The sequence below is a fragment of the Octodon degus genome, unplaced genomic scaffold, assembly GCF_000260255.1.
Source record: "Octodon degus isolate 3935 unplaced genomic scaffold, OctDeg1.0 scaffold00003, whole genome shotgun sequence".
Classification (NCBI taxonomy): domain Eukaryota; kingdom Metazoa; phylum Chordata; class Mammalia; order Rodentia; family Octodontidae; genus Octodon; species Octodon degus.
In genome coordinates this window covers 6,615,956-6,634,819 of record NW_004524579.1, presented here as the reverse complement: position 1 = coordinate 6,634,819, position 18,864 = coordinate 6,615,956, and the positions used below count along the sequence as shown (strand labels likewise).

General features: G+C 39.9%; 1 protein-coding gene across 1 annotated transcript in view; it reads left to right on the top strand.

Annotated features, from left to right (window-relative positions):
* Window positions 1–18,864, top strand: part of Dsc3 (desmocollin 3) — a 50,953-nt gene that overhangs the window by 22,371 nt on the left and 9,718 nt on the right. Inside the window, exons 7-14 of the mRNA XM_023715382.1 lie at window positions 1,079–1,245; window positions 3,865–3,999; window positions 4,967–5,152; window positions 11,707–11,963; window positions 12,069–12,211; window positions 13,165–13,389; window positions 15,568–15,792; window positions 18,164–18,285. Coding sequence (XP_023571150.1) covers window positions 1,079–1,245; window positions 3,865–3,999; window positions 4,967–5,152; window positions 11,707–11,963; window positions 12,069–12,211; window positions 13,165–13,389; window positions 15,568–15,792; window positions 18,164–18,285 — 1,460 coding nt within the window. The remainder of the gene's footprint in view (window positions 1–1,078; window positions 1,246–3,864; window positions 4,000–4,966; window positions 5,153–11,706; window positions 11,964–12,068; window positions 12,212–13,164; window positions 13,390–15,567; window positions 15,793–18,163; window positions 18,286–18,864) is intronic.

The window sequence follows — 18,864 nt, the reverse complement described above, 5'->3', positions numbered from 1 at the left end:
GCGATGCCTTCTGAGACCTGTAACGTGCAGATTAAGCACCAGTAATGAAGTGGAGGGACTGTAGGCTCAGTCACAAAGGCTGACTTGGCGAACTGTCCCGGGAAGGTTTCTAGGAGCTACCTAGATCTTCAGTGCATCTTTATATCTACTTTTCCTGTTTGCATTCCACTTTGACATCTTGATTCATAATTCTGTGACTCTGTTCCATTTTTCCTTTTTCAAAGAGGGATGACTGGTCCCAGAATTTTCTTGAGGAGGTTGTTCTGTTGGTCCTGCCAGGAAAGAATCAAGGGCAAACTCACTGATGCCCCGGTGAGCCCTGGGGCTGGAAGCGCAGTACACCCACAGCTTCAGGCCCATGAAGGCTGGGATGCTAAGCTGCTCAGGGACAGTGAATCAAATCAGAATATAGCTACAGTGAAAAAAAAGAAGGGGAAAGTAAAAGAGCTTAGAAAGGAGGAATAAAGACTGAGCTACGAAAAGTGTACTTGGCTGTCTATACAATTGTATTCCAAACTGGTCCTACCTAGCTATTAATCAAAAATCCAACTTATTTATTTATGTGTGTGTGTGTGTGTGTGTGTGTGTGTGTGTGTGTGTGTGGCCAGCTCAGCCCACCAGGGGGCGGGGCTGGCTGGCATGTGGTGCTGGGGGATTGAACCACGGTCCCTGTGCTTTGCTAAGCTTGTTCTAAGTAGGTGCTTTAGACCACTGAGCCATCTCACCAGCCCCCAAAAATCCAACTTAAAAAGAATTCTGAATTTCTTATCCTTCAAGCTAGATTTATTATTGCAATTTTTGGGGAACATATATTGAAGTCATTTCCAATTGTTGTTAATTGCTTCTTTTTAATGATTTACTCTTAAAGTTTTAACTGTGGACAGAATCCAAGTATACTCTGAGTCTCAGCAGCAAAGTGTTTTGTATTACGCATTCAGGACATCTTCAGCAAGCCTATCTAAAGACGTAATCTCTCTGCTAAGGAATGCAAGCTTTCCACGATCATTGTTGAAGTTTGCAAATTTGTACCTCGTACTTGTGGACATTAAACTTTTTTTTTTTTTTCTTAAATGGATAGGAACTTCAGTGGGTGTGGTTTGTGCCACCGACAAGGATGAGCCGGACACGATGCACACGCGCTTGAAGTACAGCATTGTGGAGCAGACACCGAGGTCTCCCGGGCTCTTTTCTGTGCATCCCAGCACAGGCGTCATCACTACGGTCTCTCACTACCTGGACAGAGAGGTAACTTCCGCTGGGGGATGCGTTGTGTGCGGGCTGAGCTCCCGCAGCCCAGTGTTCTATAATTTGCTATCTTCTGGATTAAAAACTTATTTTACATAAAGCACAGAAGACAATAGGAGTTCATGACAATTTTTCCCTTTTTTAAAAAGCATTATTCCTACTTTATATCAGAGGAGCCATAAGGACTAGAAATATAGCGCAATGTCTACAAAGGGTGAGAAGAGTATTTCTTAGGAAAATGATTCGTGTTATTATTATTACTGAATATTATTTTATTTCATTTCATGTGTGTGGCTGGTTGGTTCCAGCTCAGTAAAAGTTTTAATTCTCATACAGAACAGTAAGTTTTACTTGCTTCATAAGTGTATATCATACCTAATCTTTCTTCAGTTATAGATACATGTACTTTTTATCAGAAAATGATTAGTTTCATTGCATCTTATGCATCCTTAAAAAACTGTTACGCTATTTGGAAGATAGTCATAGCATATTGCTGCGTGTCTAGTAATTTCTGTTCAAATTCTTTATGCATAATTTTATTTGGGTGTTATCATTTTCTTCTTTGACCCTCTAGGTACTATAGCCAATCTAGAGAGGAGAAGTGTTATGGTTGGAAAGACTGACTCACCCAACTGAAATTATTCCACAGCATCTTCTCATATTTTGTTGTGATTGTTTCTTTGTCCATTTTACCAGTCCATGTTTCACTCATTGTACATTATTAACTGAGGCAGATGACTGAATTTTATGCACACAAAATAGTTTTCCTACAATGCTGCAGTGTCCCCCTACAGTTAGAATAATATAAATAGAAAGTTTAGCATGACTGGGATAGACATCAAAGAGAGATCAGTGGAATTTGATGCCAAAGGAAAAGGGAAGGATGGTGAGAATCTACGAAAAGGAATTAAAGTAGTATAGAGTATTAAGTTATCATAGTTTCAATTTTTGTAGGATCAGATTATTTTTGTGATAACACACATCATAAAACCAACAAATGGGAAAGTTTGAAGGAGACCATACGGATGTCTTCATATCTTTGGAGAGTGTACAGAAGACATGGTATTCAAGTAAAAACATATTTTCCCCCCTTGTAAGAGATTAAAAGTAAATAATTTAATATTACAAGACTTGCATGTTACATTTTTTGAGGCCAAAGCCAGGTCTTTTTGTGTGAGAGGAAAATACCTAATGTGATAGTCACAGGATGTGTGTTAGAGAAAAACACAAAGTAAAGAAATGAACAAGGAGGAGTTACAGTAGTTAATTTAGGTGAAGAGAAAAACAGTCGTGTCAGTCTTGAAGTCTGGGGAAATGTAGGAATGATACAGCGTCAAGATGTTTACAATATGAAAAGGAGACCAAGTAAAATGTAGGCAGAAGGAAGGAGTAAAGGGCACCAGGGCACAGAAGCAAAGGTGGCAGAAGAGAAGGGGCGTAAACAAGGCAGCAGTCGGGATTGCTCTCACACATCGATGGCTGCTTCTTCCCATCATGACACCACGAAGGGAAGTCAGCAGTGACTCTCTGCTGCCAGATCCAACAGTTACTTCTGTCTATTGCTGACACTCAGGAAAACACTTCTGTCTCTTAGATTTCTGGTCCTCTTCTGTTTCTCTGCTCTACCAAGGAGGCACTTATGCCGCTGAGCTGTCTCCCTGGCCCTTAGTTCTATATTATTAAAGGAGGTAGATGACTCAGTTTCATACCTACAAAATAGCTTTATTACAGTGCTGCAGGGCTTCATCTTTTGATGAAGATATGCCCCATCTCTTTTCCTGTGCTTGAAATGCTGCTCTTCATGTGTCCTCAGCGTTTCTTACCTTCACCTGCATGTCTGAGTCTTGTCCTGATTTCGGTCACCATGTACATACTGATGATTTCCAGATTGGTATTTCTGGCCTTGATCTCTCCTTTATGTATATCTCCTCTTTCTGTATGCCCTGGTACGTCTAAAACTCTTTCCTTGAATTTCTATGGGATATGTGAAGTTCAACTATGAAAAATAAAACTCATGTTTTGACCCCTCCTTGGCATCTTGTGTAGCGGCGCTCTTGTCCTCAGAAGATCCTCTCATGTATTTCCTCGGTTAGCCCTGTCGACCTGTGCGTCTTGGACCACCGAGCTCCACACTCGCCTCTTCTTTCTCTCCTTACGTAGACATAGAATCTGTTAATTCCTCCTGCTTCCCACTCCCAAGGAGTTTTCTGTCACCCTTTCTTTCTGTCCTCTCTGGTACTACCTCAGGTACAAAGCCCTATCTTAGACTGTTGTAGGATCTCAGTAAGTGGGTGTTTTAGCTTACTCCAAATTATTCTCAATTTCTGTAAGAATATTTTTTCTAAAATTCAAATATTCTTGCGTGTTTCACTATGACTCCCATAATTCCATTGTTATTAACTATTAAGGCATAAGTCTAAGTTCTCAGGCTATGTCTTTGTGATTTAACCACTGGCTACCTTTGTGGCTCTGTCCTTCTCTGCCAAGTTCTTGGAGTATACACCTATCGGGAAATCCCGTAAAAGCTTGTGCTCACACAAACAGAAGAGTGTGAAGTTGAGGTTTCATTTCTGAATCTAAACAAATGTCCAAAGTGAATGAAATATTTATTGTCTTCAGGTTGTCGATAGATACACGTTGATAATGAGAGTCCAAGACATGGATGGTCAGTTTTTTGGCTTGGTGGCGACGTCAACTTGCATTATAACAGTAAAAGATTCAAATGACAATGCACCAACATTCAGACAAAATGCTGTGAGTATACAGTGTCAGAACCTGTCCCTGTCATGTCTATTTTTATTCATTACTTGATCTGGATTAATGAAATATTTATTGTAATTTAAAATCTATGTTTATGTAATACATAAATCCCTTTGTTTCTGAAGTACTTGGGATTGAATTCAGGGCCTTGCACTGAGCTACATCTGCAGCCTTTTATTCCCTTTAATTTTTTTTTTTCATTTTATATATTTGGTATAGGCTTTCACTATGCAGTGTGGACTCATAGCGATCCTTCTGTTTTCAGCCTCCCCAGTGCTGGGATTGCAGGCATACACCACTACACCTGTTTCAGTTCCCCAGTTCAGCATGCCTGGGGGAGGGGACAGCAAGGTGTGTGATGCTGGGGATCGAACCCTGGTCCCTGCATTTTCCCTTTAATTTTGAGACAAGGTCTTGTCTGGGCAGGTTTCCCAGGCTGGGCTCAAACTTGAGATCCTCCTGCTTCAGTCTTCCAGAGTGCAGGGATCACAGACATGCTTCACCAGGCCTTGTTATCTTTTTCACTTGTTCGTAGTAATATTTCTATTATCTATGTTTCTTTAAAGGTCAGTAACAATAGTCTTTGCCAGTATGGAAGTGCTTTCATTTAAAAGACAACAATGAATGAGCCAGGCACATCTATGCATGCCTGTGATTTCAATGCTCTGGAGGGCTAAAGCAGAAGGATCATGTGGTTCAGGCCAACTCTGGACAGCTTAGTGACACCTTGTCTCAAAATAAAAAATAAAAAAGGGATGCAGTTCAGTTTGAATACCCTTGCTTCAAACAGCAGTGCTAACCATTAGTGACATTTAATAAAACAATACTAATTTTGATTCATGATTTTAAAATTGTCTATGTGAAAACTGTAAGACCAAGTATTTTTGGAGTGAAAGATTTTACTTTGTTTAGAAAAGTTTTCTTTATGAAGGCAATTATTAATGAGTTCCTTTTCTTTCAGTATGAGACATCAGTGGAGGAAAATACATATAATGTGGAAATCTTACGTATTCCTATAGAAGATAAAGATTTAATGAACACTGCCAACTGGAGGGCCAATTTTACTATTTTAAAGGGAAATGAAAATGGATATTTCAAAATTAGTACAGACCAAACAACTAATGAAGGTATTCTGTGTGTTGTGAAGGTAAGAGTGAATCATTAATAATTTTAGCAACTTAACTTATTTTCATCAACTAATGATTTAATGAATTAATTTCAGATCACTCATACTACAAGTCGACAGAGAATGTAGAACTATTGACTCTGTTCCCATCTAATGCCCATCTATAATTTTGTGTGTTACTAATCTTCTAGGGATGCTTGAACATTCTTTTTTCCCTATAATCTTTCTTACAAGGATCCCTATATCTCTATTGACAACTTGTTCTATAAGGAGAGTTCTGATTCTTAGGGGTTCTTGTTTCTACTGTGTATAGGTTATTCAACTTATGGTCTATGTCTTTGGCCCTGATTCTACCTGTACTGCTATTTAGAATAGATACTATCTTTATTTAAATTCTCTTGTGTCCATTTGAGACAAGGATGTGTTCCAAATCCTTTTAATCCTTATGGAATATATTTGAAGATGCTGCACTTTTCTCATTCTCTTTAGCATATGTTCTTGGTTGTGTCTGTTCCTTCTATAGGCAATTTTGAGAGTAAAGTAATATTACATCAGACAGCAGTGCATAAACTTATTTATTTTTTTCTGTTCTGTGTACTAAATATTTACATTTTAGGCTTCAGACTATGAGGAAAGGACAGGGTTTGAGACTTCATTTTATTCTACCTTTATAACTCACAGCAAAAAGTAATATTGTCCCATGGGCATGTATAGTGGTCATTCAGGGAATAAAAGGGAACTACCGGTCAATATGACATAGTAACATCTTTGGTATATAGGCTTCTCTTTTTCTAATTGTTTCCTCTGTAATAATTTTTAGGGATTAAATTCTAAGGCTTTTCATGTTCTATTCAGATGTTCATAGGCAAATATGGACTCTCCACATCAAACTTCTAACCTGTTTGAGTATTCTATAATGTGACTTGTTTGACTTGTACATGAAAAACTAGCTACTGGAGGAAGAGGAGGCCGGTTAGGAGAGGAAGGAGAGAGGCAGAAGCAGGGAGAGGGAGCTGTATTACTGAGAGTTAGAGGAAAGAGAATAGCACTGGCTGTCTTCCCTCTTTATTGGTGCATCTTCCTTCCAACTCTCCAGAAAATCAAGCCCACGATAAGGACTTCAGTGTAGATAGATATTTAGAAGAGTAGCTCCAGGAAGCCAGAGTAAAAATGGGGAGTTAAGACTAAGAAGGACGAACAGCCAAGTGTGTGTGCAGTACTGGCTGTTCAGGCATTTCAGGCTGCACATAGCATTAGCTCCTCCAGGATGGCGCCTTGGGCATGTTTATCTGTCAGCTTCACTCTTGAGCCCTGCTCTGCATGTCCTGGAGATAAGTGCCCCTGCACTTGTGGCTGGCAACACCTGCCATCTGTTGAAGGACCTCGGTAGCTTCGGAGGTGTCTCGGTTGCTCTTCTGTAGTCGCTGGGACAAAATACTTCACACCTACAATTAAGGAAGGAAAGCTTTATTTAGCTCACAGTTAGTGGAGGTTTCAGTCCATGCTCGGCTGGCCCCAAGGCAGCCTGGCACATGGCAGAGGGCAGCAGCTCATGGTGGCAGAAAACAACGAAGAGCAGAGGGAGCAGCAGCAGCAGCGTGGCTGCTAGCAAGCCTCTCTCCCTCACGTACATTTGTGTGCAGATTATCTGCGCCAGGGCAGGTGTAGCACTCACACCCATAATCCCAGCATCAAATCATGAATTAATCACAAACTCTAGCAGCTGCCCCAGTGACTGCATGAGGCTTTGGGGGGCGGGCAATAGACATGAACCGTGACAGAAAGAAACTCTGAATCTGGCGAGCTAAATCTTGGGACAGCGATTAGATCATACATTTTCCTGCCTTCTGTCTAGTTCAGTGTAACTGATTTTATATGTGAAAGATATAAAAATACTAACTTTTTCTCCCTGGTAAAATGTATGTTCCATTATCTTCATTATTTTTGAATGTTATATAGTTTCACTTATATTAAAATTTTGAGACTAGAATTACACCTCAGTGGTAGAGTTTATCTAATTCCACAAACCACACACACACACACACACACACACACACACACGCACATGCACACATGCTGAGCCCCTTCTTTGTCTTGTGGTGCTAGCTATGGAGCTCTGGGCCTCGTTCATGCCAGCTGAGAGCTCGCCCACTGGCCTACAGTCCCAGCCAGGTTTTTACGTGTCTTGCAGGATAGAGTGTTGCTGTCCCCAGTTTATAGCAATGACAGTAACAACAGCAACAATCATCACCGTAAGGGATGCACATCCGCTCTCCAAAGTAAAGCATCTTCCTGTGTCATCCACCCTGGAATACGAATCTAATCTGTAGTCATAGTCAGTTGTCTTTCTCTTACAGCATTCCATGCCCCGTTAGCTCCAGACAGCACTTCAGATTCAATATTTCACAGTGTTTATTTGCTGCCTTTCATCATAGAATTAAATTATTCTTGCATGTGCATACTGGGATATTAAATCAACGTGAGCGTTAATGGGGCCTGACGTGGTAGCACGCATCTACAGTCCCAGCAATTTTGTGAGATAGTGTGTCAATACGCAATAAAGAAGGCTGGGTGTGTGGCTCAGGTTAAAGGCTGAGGGTGTCGTACCAAGTACCACAAAGCAAGAAAAACAATAACGACTAACATTTATTATTTATTCAATGCAAGATAGCATGGCAAGTGCTTAACATGTATCTTGTTTCAAATGTTAGTACGTTATTGTTTAACTTATCAATTAATATATTATTTATGTTTAATTTAAAGAGCAAATTAGACCTAGGAGGTCCCTCCAAGTGCTCACGCACTCAGAGGCAGGGTATTGGAAGTGGGGTTTTGTACTGGAGCATGAGGGTGGCTTTTGTAGCTGATGTGCTGTTAGGCTGCTGGATGGAAGTGGTGCGTCCATGGGGCGTGAGTGGAGGCTTGCTTCTTCCCCTGGCCTCTCCTTTCTCTGCTCTGCCTCCTGGTCACCATGATGCGAGCACCTCCCTCTGCTCCAGACTGCCTTGGAATCAGCAACCATTCACTGAAAACACGAGCCAAGACAAATGTCTCCTTGAAGTTGTGGCTATCAGGTGTGTGTCCTGGTAATTAAAAAGGTAGCCGCCCCTGCAGAATAGTCGAAGTTCAAAGCCAAGCCATGCAGTGAAAAGTCCCACTTTCAGGCTGGTCTTTGAAGCACTCAGTTCTTTTGGGAAGAATCAATAAATGTTATAATTTTCTCATCCATGTATGCAAAAATATGTTCAAGTAATTTTTACCATGTTTCTTTTTTTGAACAAATATATGTTCTTCATTTAACAGATCTCCAAGATTATCACATTTATATTTGCAATGTTTTATGGTGTGGACCTATTGTTTTTTTAACCTGTGAATATCTGTGGAAATTCAGACTCTATCATTAGGTAGTGTAGAGCATTATACCTTATCCAACAGCTTATCTCTGAGGCCATTACATATTTTTTTTTCTACAGTTTTATTGATAAACATATAGCAATGAGACAGTTTCAAATCAAATCGGAAGTACAGTTTCAACAAATAATACACTGCATATATTCTTCTTAGTGGTTAATTGCTGTACACCATTACATATTTAATGTTAAAAGTTTTCTCATTTCTATAGCTAGGGAACATAATATTCATGATGTATATATCAGATATTTTTAATCGTTTCTATACAAATGGAAATTTAGGCCATATCAATAGAAATTCTAAACGTTTGTGAAAATTTTAACCTTCCAAATATGCTAAAATGAATAAATGTGTATATATACCATTTTACAATTTGCAACTTAAATCTATGATAAATTCCTAGAAGGGAATTGCTTAGTCAAGGACATGGCTATTTTTACGTGATAGATTTATATTTTAATATTCATTCCTGTTGAGTGTTTTCTAATTTGTGTCTAAGATTTCCATCCATATCCACAAATGGGATTTGTCTATCATTCTGTTTTTGTACCATTGCTATCAAATTTCACTATCAGTGTTATGCTTGCTTTATAATTTATTTTCCTTCATCTGTTTGTATTCCAAGACAGCATTCAAATATTCTGATATCATTGAATTAAAAGATTTCTTTGATCTTTACAACAATTCTTAGTGGTTGTTGCTGTTGTCCCTTGCCATCCACAGTTGAAATAGCTGAGTGAAAACAATGTAATATATCGAAGTCAAATAGCTAAGATGGTGCCTCAGCCTCCTCCACCCTCCATGCGTGTTCAGGCAGTCGGCTGTCTTACGTATCCATGGCAGACAGCTCCGTTCATGCAGCCAGCAGACAGACCCCACCCGCCTGGCATGTGCTGCTGCACCTAAATTCCTGTGCTGTTCTTCCCGCTTGGTGTCCTCGGTTCCTGTGTCTCTTCTTTTCCATAACTGGCTTATTTGGGTGGATAAAGCAATGACTTTGTTGGCACAAGGGTATCTTCTCTTATCAGAACTTTAATTTCTATTTTTTGGAGATTAACATTACCCTCTCTGGGTCACTCAGTATTTGTAAAGATTTTGATTAATACAGTTTATGTTTACCACATTATATCTCTCTTTCCATATTTCATGCCAAGTCTTAGAAAACTGGGGAGGTAGTTGAGTGGCAAAAGTGCCTTCCTGGCCAGCACAAAGTCCTTGACTCCGAGGATATATTCTTAAGTACTATGTTAAGTTGCTTCACTCAGCCATGTGACCTTGGAAAGTTGGCCTCTGTATTACCTATAAAATGGAAATACTTTTCTCTGCCTCCCTAATTGCTCTTCAGTTATAATAAAAGTAAAAACACTTGGTAAGCCACTGCTTTATTTTTAAAAAGTTGAACCATGTTCGTGGGACTAGTGTTATACATTCCCATAATGGATTAAGTTTTCTGTGACTGTAGAGTGAGATGCTGGGGCCTAATCTCTCCATTTCAGTCTTCAGTAGCAGCAGTGGTGTCTGCAGACCCGAGAGGGGCCACTGCCTTGGCCATTGCTAGTGTGGAGGCCCTCATTCCCATCTCCCTGATGCTCCTTCTTCCAGGTCAGCTTCTCAGTGCAGGCACAGGGAACTTTGAGCAGTATTTTCAAGGGAACGAAACAAGAACGGACCTTGAAGTGAAAAATAATTTACATCCATTCATCAATCATTAGTATTTCATTCTATTAGATTACTGATCTTTCAGAGTTTTAATCAACTTAGACAATATATACCTCAAGTCCTGAAAAACTGCACAAAGAAACTAAGCCTCCAGTTGTCTGACCTGGCTGACATACCTGGGTCTCCTCCAGGGCCACAGCTGGGCCCTGCATTTCCATCCGGCCAACACTCGGCTCTCTTGTCTTTGTGGCTGTACCAGCACCAGCGTCAAATAAAAAGATAGTAATAGTTTTTCTTCTTGATGCCCCAGTTTCTGGGATACTCATAAAAAAATAAAAGGATCACGTACATCTTGTGAATTTTGAAATTCAGAAATTTTCTTGACTTCTTAGAGGACTCATGAGTATTTGTATTTTGCTTTGCTCATATTACCTGGAAGGACAGGGTTGAAGCAATTTTCTTCATCCATGTTGATTTCATTCAATGTTTACCCAATGATTGTTTCGAGAAGTAGAAAGAGAAATTGAGAAAATGCGCTTCTGTCTTAACAGTATGTGGAAAGATAGTGTTTATGGGCTTTGTGGGGCTTTCTGCCAAAAATCAAGTTATGATTAAGTATACTGAGCTCTGGTCTGTAAGGGGGACTATTGTCACCCTTAACTCATAAAAGTAGGAAAAATGAGTGACTTCAGCCTCACTGCTTAGTGCATGTCTGTTTATCTAAGATGACTGTCATGAACCCCCATATTTCTCTCTCTCTTCTGTGTTTCCACTGTGAGTTTTCTTGGATAAACTGTGGACAAAATATTATTTGCAGATTGTCAACAGTGTGATTTTCATAATAATAAGCAGCAAGCATGGCTAAAAGTTTTACTTAAGTCATTTGTGAAGGAACCAGTGAAAAGACAAAGTTGATTCTTTTTTTTTTTTTTTTACAAAGTTGATTCTTAAGAAGTGAGACCTTGGATAGAATTTGATTCAAGGAAAAGCTAAAATGAGATGCTCACATCGACATTAGATGACACTTAAAGCAGGCATTTGGACTGTCTATCCTATTGGACCGAAAATAAAATCACTACGCTTATTCCATTATGGAACCCAAATCTAACATTACAGGAGCTATGGAATGATCAGGCCATAAGTTGTAGTAAAAACAGTTGTCTTCTCATGGAGCCAGGTGACCCTCAGGCCAGCCTGTGATGCATTGTCACCATGGTGCAATATTCTTGTGTTCAGGATAATTTTTCTTCATAAGAAGGAAATATAAAATGTCCCAGGAATTTTGTTTCCACCACTCTATAGAGCCACCACAGAAAGTTTTGGGGCCACTCTTTTCTAATGACTTAGTATTGAAGGATCACCTTTGTTTTTAGTAAGGAATAAAATCGTGAAGGACAAAATGCGACTGTGCTTTGTGTCAGCTTGTTCATATTGACTAAGTTCATTGCTGCTTTGTATATTGAATGGGTTTTATACTGATGCTTTACCTGTCCTTTATTTTAAAGCCACTGAACTTTGAAGAAAATCGTCAGGTGGTCCTAGAAATTGGAGTGAACAACGAAGCTCCATTTACTAGAGAAGTAACCAGAGTGACATCGATGAACCGAGCCTTGGTTACTGTCTATGTGAGGGACCAGGACGAGGGCCCTGAGTGTAACCCTGCAGCCCAATATGTGCGGATTAAGGAAAACTCGGCGGTGGGGTCAAAGATCAATGGCTATAAGGCATATGACCCTGAAAGTAAAAACAGCAATGGCCTAAGGTACAAAGAAAGTTAGAACCATGTAATGGTGTATGTCATAATGGAGTTACTTATTTTATAACTTACTTTGATGCCAAAGCTTATATTTTAATTTTTTATTAACAGATACAAAAAATTACATGACCCTAAAGAGTGGATCAAAATCGATGAAACTTCAGGTTCAGTCACACTTTCCAAAATTCTGGACAGAGAGACTGCAGCTCCCCAGAATGAGTTATACAATGTCACAGTCCTGGTAATAGACAAAGGTAAACAAAAGCTTTAATCTAGAATTTTATGAATGAATTGGAGAATAAATAGATGCGAGTTTTGTGCTGGTGATCAGCATGTGGACCTCGTAGAAGCCACTGAGCCTCTGTTCCACCCTCTCTTAACCATCTAGCAAGGCCACAGTGATTTACCACAGGAGCCACCTCTGTTTATCTTTATTTTCTCAGCATGGAGGACCTCAAGTTGTTCTGCAGTTCTTTGGTGAAGAACAAAGAGAAAATATTTTGATCCTATGGAAATATAAGGCTAGATGAAATGGTCTCATTCGATACTTCCAGTTCTCTTTGTGTCTCTCTTTAGTTGAGCCTTTAATTCAGCTACTTATTAGGTTAAAATGATTCTGTTTTTGAATTCTGTTCCTTCAAGTCACTCAGGCATGTGGGCACAGGCTTCTAATTCTATTGCCCTGGAAGGCTGAGGCAGAAGAATCACTTTTTTTTTTTTTTAATGTACTTGGTACAGGGTCTACAGGGTGTTGAGGGTCTCACTGTGTAGATCGGACTCATAGTGATCCTCCTGTTTTCAGCCTTCCAAGTTCTGGGATTCTAAATGTGCACCACCATGCCCAGTGCCAATCACTGTCTCAGTGTGCCCCTGGGGGCGGGGCCGGCACAGCACGCCGGGGACCTGTGCTCTGCCTAAGCAGGCACTTTAGTCTGCTGAGCCATCTGGCTGACCTTAGAATCACAAGTTTGAATTCAGTATGGGCAGCTTAACCACTTAGTTGTAGTGTTTTTTTTTTTTGTTGTTGTTGTTGTTTGTTTGGGTTGGTTTTTATAAAAAGAGCTAGGGATATAGCCCTGAGTTCAATCCCCAGCTCTTCAACAACGACGAAACAGTAACCTGCATTATCGCATCCTTGGTTTCGTGTTAAGAAACTACAAAACAAAAATGTGACAACAGTACTAACCCTGTTCCTTTCTTTGCTTAGACAGTAGATCGTGTACTGGGACACTTGCAGTGACCATTGAAGATGTCAATGACAATGCACCAGAAATACTCCAGGATTATGTTGTCATTTGCAAACAAAAGATGGCATATACTGACATTTCAGCTCTGGACCCCGACGACCCCGTCTATGGAGCACCATTTCACTTCAGCTTGGCAAACCCGTCTGCGGAAGTCAGCAGAATATGGACCCTCAGCAAAGTTAATGGTATTCAACAAAAAAAACGATTTATACACTCTAAAAAAAAAAAAACCCAAAAAACTAGAGAATAGATTTGTTTGTTTATATACATAAAACGTGACACAAAATTGAGTTTTAGAAGGTTAGTCCTTTACACTCTGCGATGACTGCATTTTTGTTCCATCTCCATTGCTTCAACAACAACAAAGAAGTAATTTATATTTTAACCTTAGTAAAATGAAGGAAATCATAACATTCTTGGAGGCAAAAAAATCTTTGTTAAATATTGGGTAACTTACTATGATGAACTTTTTTGGTCGTTTTTGAAAAAGTCATAACAATAACAGTAAAGTGTAGAGAGATCAGAAGTGTCATTTACGTGTATTGCAAACAGGTCTCGAAGGGAGGAGCCCGGGTGTGGGACAGTCATGCTCCTTGTCCTGGAAAGGACCACGGTGGATGTGAACAGGGGTCTGCCATTGGGGCTTTCCGGGGCTGTCTTCTCTGATAGCAGAGGATGTAGATAAGATTCTGCCTTTTCCCCGTACCCCTCTCCTTGGCTTTATTGTGGTGTCCTCCCCTTTGTGCTGCTGGAATTTTCTGCATGGTGCCCCTTCTTCCCAGACTACTTCCTTTCTTATTTGATTTTGATATGCCTTCACAATGTTGATTGAGCACCTACCATCTATCAGGAATTATTCCAGTCCCTGAGGATGTATAGAGAGATGAATAAGAGACACAGCCTAGCTGCTGAACTTCTGACGTTTTCTTGAAGTACAAGGAATGACAGTGACCTTGTGATGTCTGTGTCGTAGCGCTCTTCATCTCACTCACCAGCCGTGCACTTCCTCCTCTGATACGGGAGTTTCTCAGGATGTTTGGAATGCTTCTATGTCCACTACTTACACGGTGCCCAGTAGATAATGCTTAAAATGTGTTTAACCCATCTTTGCATAAAAGATACGCACAAAGGAAGAGAGATACTAGAGAAATATGTAAATTGGTTCGATGAGAAATATTGAGGGTTTGTGTGGGAGAACGTGTGGAATCTCAAGGGCCAGGCTGAGGAGGTGACATTTGCCCTGTAGGTGACTGCAAGCATGGCTTGAGAATGCCCAATGAATGCTATACATGGGTTTATGTCATGTAAGGTTAGTGTTGGCGACAGGAGAAAATTTGAAGAGGCAGCATTGAGTGATAAGGAAGATGGGAGCCTGCTGCATCATGAGTTCAGCAGGCAGCTGTGACTCAGCTGGTGATCTTGAAGGAGAAAAGACACTTAAAATCTTACCTGAGACATTTATGGCCCTGCAGGGTCCCGAACGATCCTAGGCAGTAATTCACATTCCTCTATGGGGCTTTCAGGTCTGAGGTGCAGCAGGAATTGTTGACGTTCTTCCAGCTTAACAGCACATTTAATCAAGGCATAGAGATTCTAGATGACTTCCAGTGTGTGCATGGTACTGCTTTGTCATTTTATCCAGCCTATTATAAAAAGTTAAGGAGGTTGTAATTGCCACTGGAAGTTGGTGGAGCTTTTGCTTAGATGAGGATAATGTCATTAAAATAAAGTGGCAAGACTACTGGGGAAAGTTAACTATCACAGTTGATAAAAACAAATGGCTGTAGTGTCATTGTATCTGCTTTTTTGGGTAAGCTTTACAAGTAGCCTCAGTGTTATAATTAGCTTTTACTGGTCTTGAGCTTACTTCCAGAAGCAGAGCCTTAATCATGAAGGTTCTGTTGGGTGCCTTGAAAAATTTCTTTATCCATAAGGATAATGGACAGGTACCTGAAGTTAAGTGGAGAAGAGAATTTGAATCAAAGACATCCTTTGTGTGTACCTGTAGGTGTTAAATCTTTGTACGTGAATGAACTGGTACTAAAGAATGATACTTGACCTGTATGTTAAGAGCCAATATAGTCTTATTAGTTTCTATAGCAAAAGGAACTGGAAACACTGCTGGAATGCTACTGGATTGCTCCAACCTTGAATTATTTCTTTATGGCTCTTTTGTAGACTTATATAGAGCAATGTGGAACATAACATGAGTGATTGAAAGGCTGAAGATGGCCCTCCATTTGTACTTATTTTCACGTAGCAGGCAATTCCTTGAGACTAATGCTTTTTGAAGACAAGGTGAATAGATCCCCAGGGAAGAATAAGCGATCTTTAAAAATAAAAAATATTTTATTTTCTTACAGATACAGCTGCTCGTCTGGCTTATCAGAAAAATGCCCAACTTCAAGAATATATGGTTCCTGTTACTGTGAAAGATAGAGGTGGCCAATCCTCAACCAAAGTGCTGCGGGTCAACCTGTGTGACTGTAGTCACCCGAGTCAGTGTGTCTCCTCTGCACGGCGCTCAGGAGTGGTGCTGGGCAAATGGGCCATCCTTGCCATCTTACTGGGCATAGCCCTGCTGCTTTGTAAGTCTGTTCACTTATTCGGAGTTAAGATGCAGAATGAAAGGGTTGAGTCAGGAAAAGATCCTTAAAAGGGAATCTTGTTCAAGCGCACATCAGATGTGATTCCCTTTACCGGTTCCTTTGGTATCTCAGCTAGGTTGGACTGTTTCCTGTGGAAGGGAACATGGTTCTTGAGATAGACAGTTCTTATCTGGTGCATTAAGTACCTGCTAAGGTAAGTGCAGGGCCCAGGGTTTGATCCCCAGTACCACATGCAGCACCGGCCCCACCCCTGGACACACTGAGCCAGCCATTGAGACTGGACCTGCTGGTGCATGCCTGTAATCCCAGCGATGGGGAGGCTGAAAACAGGAGGAGCACTACAAGTCCAAGCTGCAAAGTGAGATCCTATACTAAATACATAAAAAAAGAATTTCATATCTGGACAGAATTAATACAAATTCCTTAGATTGCATCAAATCTGCCAATGTATAGCATTTATTTATTTATTTATTTATTTATTTATTCATTTTTATCTTAGTGCTATTCCTTTTAGGGCCAAATAGAGCCACCTAAAACTCCTGTTGTATCTGGGTCTACTAAACAGCAACTGTTACTTCACCTCTTTTCACTTTTTCAGCCATAGAAATGCTCAGCTCATGGGGGTTCCACCTTGAGCATAGGTTGCTTGTTGCGAATCCTTAGACTCCCCGTTCCATTCGTATGGTTCCCAGAGTGTGACCCTGGAAGCAGACTGCCTTCTCCCCTGCAAGCTACAGGGCTGGGGCAAGTTACTGAATGGAGATCCATTTTCAGCTGTGAAAGGGGACAGTGGTGGCAGGCTACTCTGTGAGGTAGCGCGCAGCCTTGAGTTAGTATGTGTGACGTGCTTCGATTGGTACATGGGAAATTTCTGTTAAGTATCCTTATTTTTACCACCCCACCAAAATAAATCTATATTAAACATCTAGGGGCCAAGGAGATAGCTCAGTAGGATAAGCACTTCCCTGGCAAGTGCAAGGGCCTGAGTTCAATGCCCAGTTACACAAAAACAAACAAAAAACCCCAAACCAAACCAAACCAATCTATTAATTGTCAGAAACTGTTCTAGACGCTTAGAATTTATCATAGAAGAAAACTGGTAAAACTGAAAAAATAATATGCCTTTGGACACTAGAAGAAATAATTTAAATGCTTTGATGAGATAGCAAAATAACCACTTTTTTTTTTTTTTTTTTTTTTTTTGTGTGTGTGTGTATGTGTTCTGGGCTAGTGTTTGCAGTTTTCAGTAGGTGGCTACATTAGGCCTAATGAAAAAACTATCTCTGCTTAGTTTTGAAACAGTTGAGAGAGGCCACTGTGTGGAAGACCCTGGAGGAAGAGTTTTCAGTTGGAGGGAAAGTCAGTGCCGAGGTCCCAAGGTTGGGGATTGTGTCTGAAGAATTCAGGGCCTAATGGGAAGAGCGATACAGCCAGGCAGTATGGGTGAGGGGAGGTGAACTAAGAAATGGGTCCGGAAGGTAGCACGTTGATAGGTGAGGGTGAGCACTCATTTCCTGTGAAGGACTGCGCAGTCTGTGTTTTAAGCCTTGCAGATCAGGTGGTTTCTGTGGAAGCCAATGGAATTGACCCTGGCGATAAGCAAGCAAGCCAACACAAATGGGGAAATGAAAGGCGTAGCTGTGTTCCAGTGAGACTCGAGAGAGGGATGCTCAAGCTTGAACTTCATGCAGATTTTATGCCATCAACTGTTACTGTTGTTCTTTTGATTTTCTCCATCCATTTCAAAATGCAAAGGGTTGGCTCACGTGCCTTAGAGAAACATGGTAGGCTGGATTTAGGGCCATTGTTTGCTTGGTCTTTGGTGTCTTGTAGAACATTGTAAAGCATTGTTGTTATTATTGATTTTATTATGTTATATTTTAACCTTGCATACTTATGATCCAGAATAAAAATTCTCAATGGACAAAGACAAATGAGGTTTAGTTCGCACTCTTGGAGAGAATGCTACTTGAGAAAAGACTTTCTTATGTCGTATTTTCCTATAGGCAAACCATTCTTTATAGATTCAGTGAATCTCATCAACATCTGGGACTTAAATAAATGTCAGTGATTTGTTAAATGTGGTAATACATTCTGCTTCTAAATAATTTAACATTGTGGGCAGAATTCAACCCCTTTAAACAGAGAGATAAACTGTAAAAATACACATACAGATTTTAAAGTCTAAGCTAAAATGTATCTTGCTAATTTAGAAAGGCCAAGGTAGTTCATGGGAAACCATACTTTAGTAGTTTTCCTTTTTCTCCTGTAGCCCATTGGTAATAAGAAATAAAGGAATATTATTATATTCGATGAATGTTAACATAAGTTTTTTTCTTTTTAAACTTAGCTGTGTTGCTAACTTTAGTATGTGGAGTTGTCAATACCAGAAAAGGGAAACAATTTCCTGAAGATTTAGCGCAGCAGAACTTAATTATCTCAAATACAGAAGCACCTGGAGATGATAGAGTGGTAAGTCATTGTGTTAGTGACTATTTCTACTGCTTATGATTTTTTAAAACCCATGCTTCTGAAGTTATTTTAAAAATTGGAGGTCTTAATTTTTATATTTTATTTGGGTCTCATTTTGTAAGAGCAAATACTTGACATATCAATATTTAGATTTTTTTAAAAGTAGCTCTCATTAAGTTGCTTAAACCAAATGCATAGTTATAGTTTTTCTACTCTTCAGCCTTCTCACTTACAATTTATTGTTTGACGTTGCAAACGTACTGGAATAATTATGGAAGATCCCTGTAATGTATAGTTCTAGATATTCCTTGTTTATCTAACTCTTGGACAATTTATAATAGGAAAAGTAAAGCTTGCAAAAAATTTTCAAGGCAACTAGGACAATAGCAAAGATATGTACCTAATAAAAGGGTGGGGTTTGGGAGATTACTACCACTCTCTTTAAGTAAACATTTCAGAATCTCTGAGGAACTTGGCTCTATGCTTACTGTTTTGTAGGAAGAATAGAAAAAGTACTGGCAAGGCGTGTCTGTCTTTAAGAATATTTGAATATCTTTTTTTCCATAATTTTATTGAGAA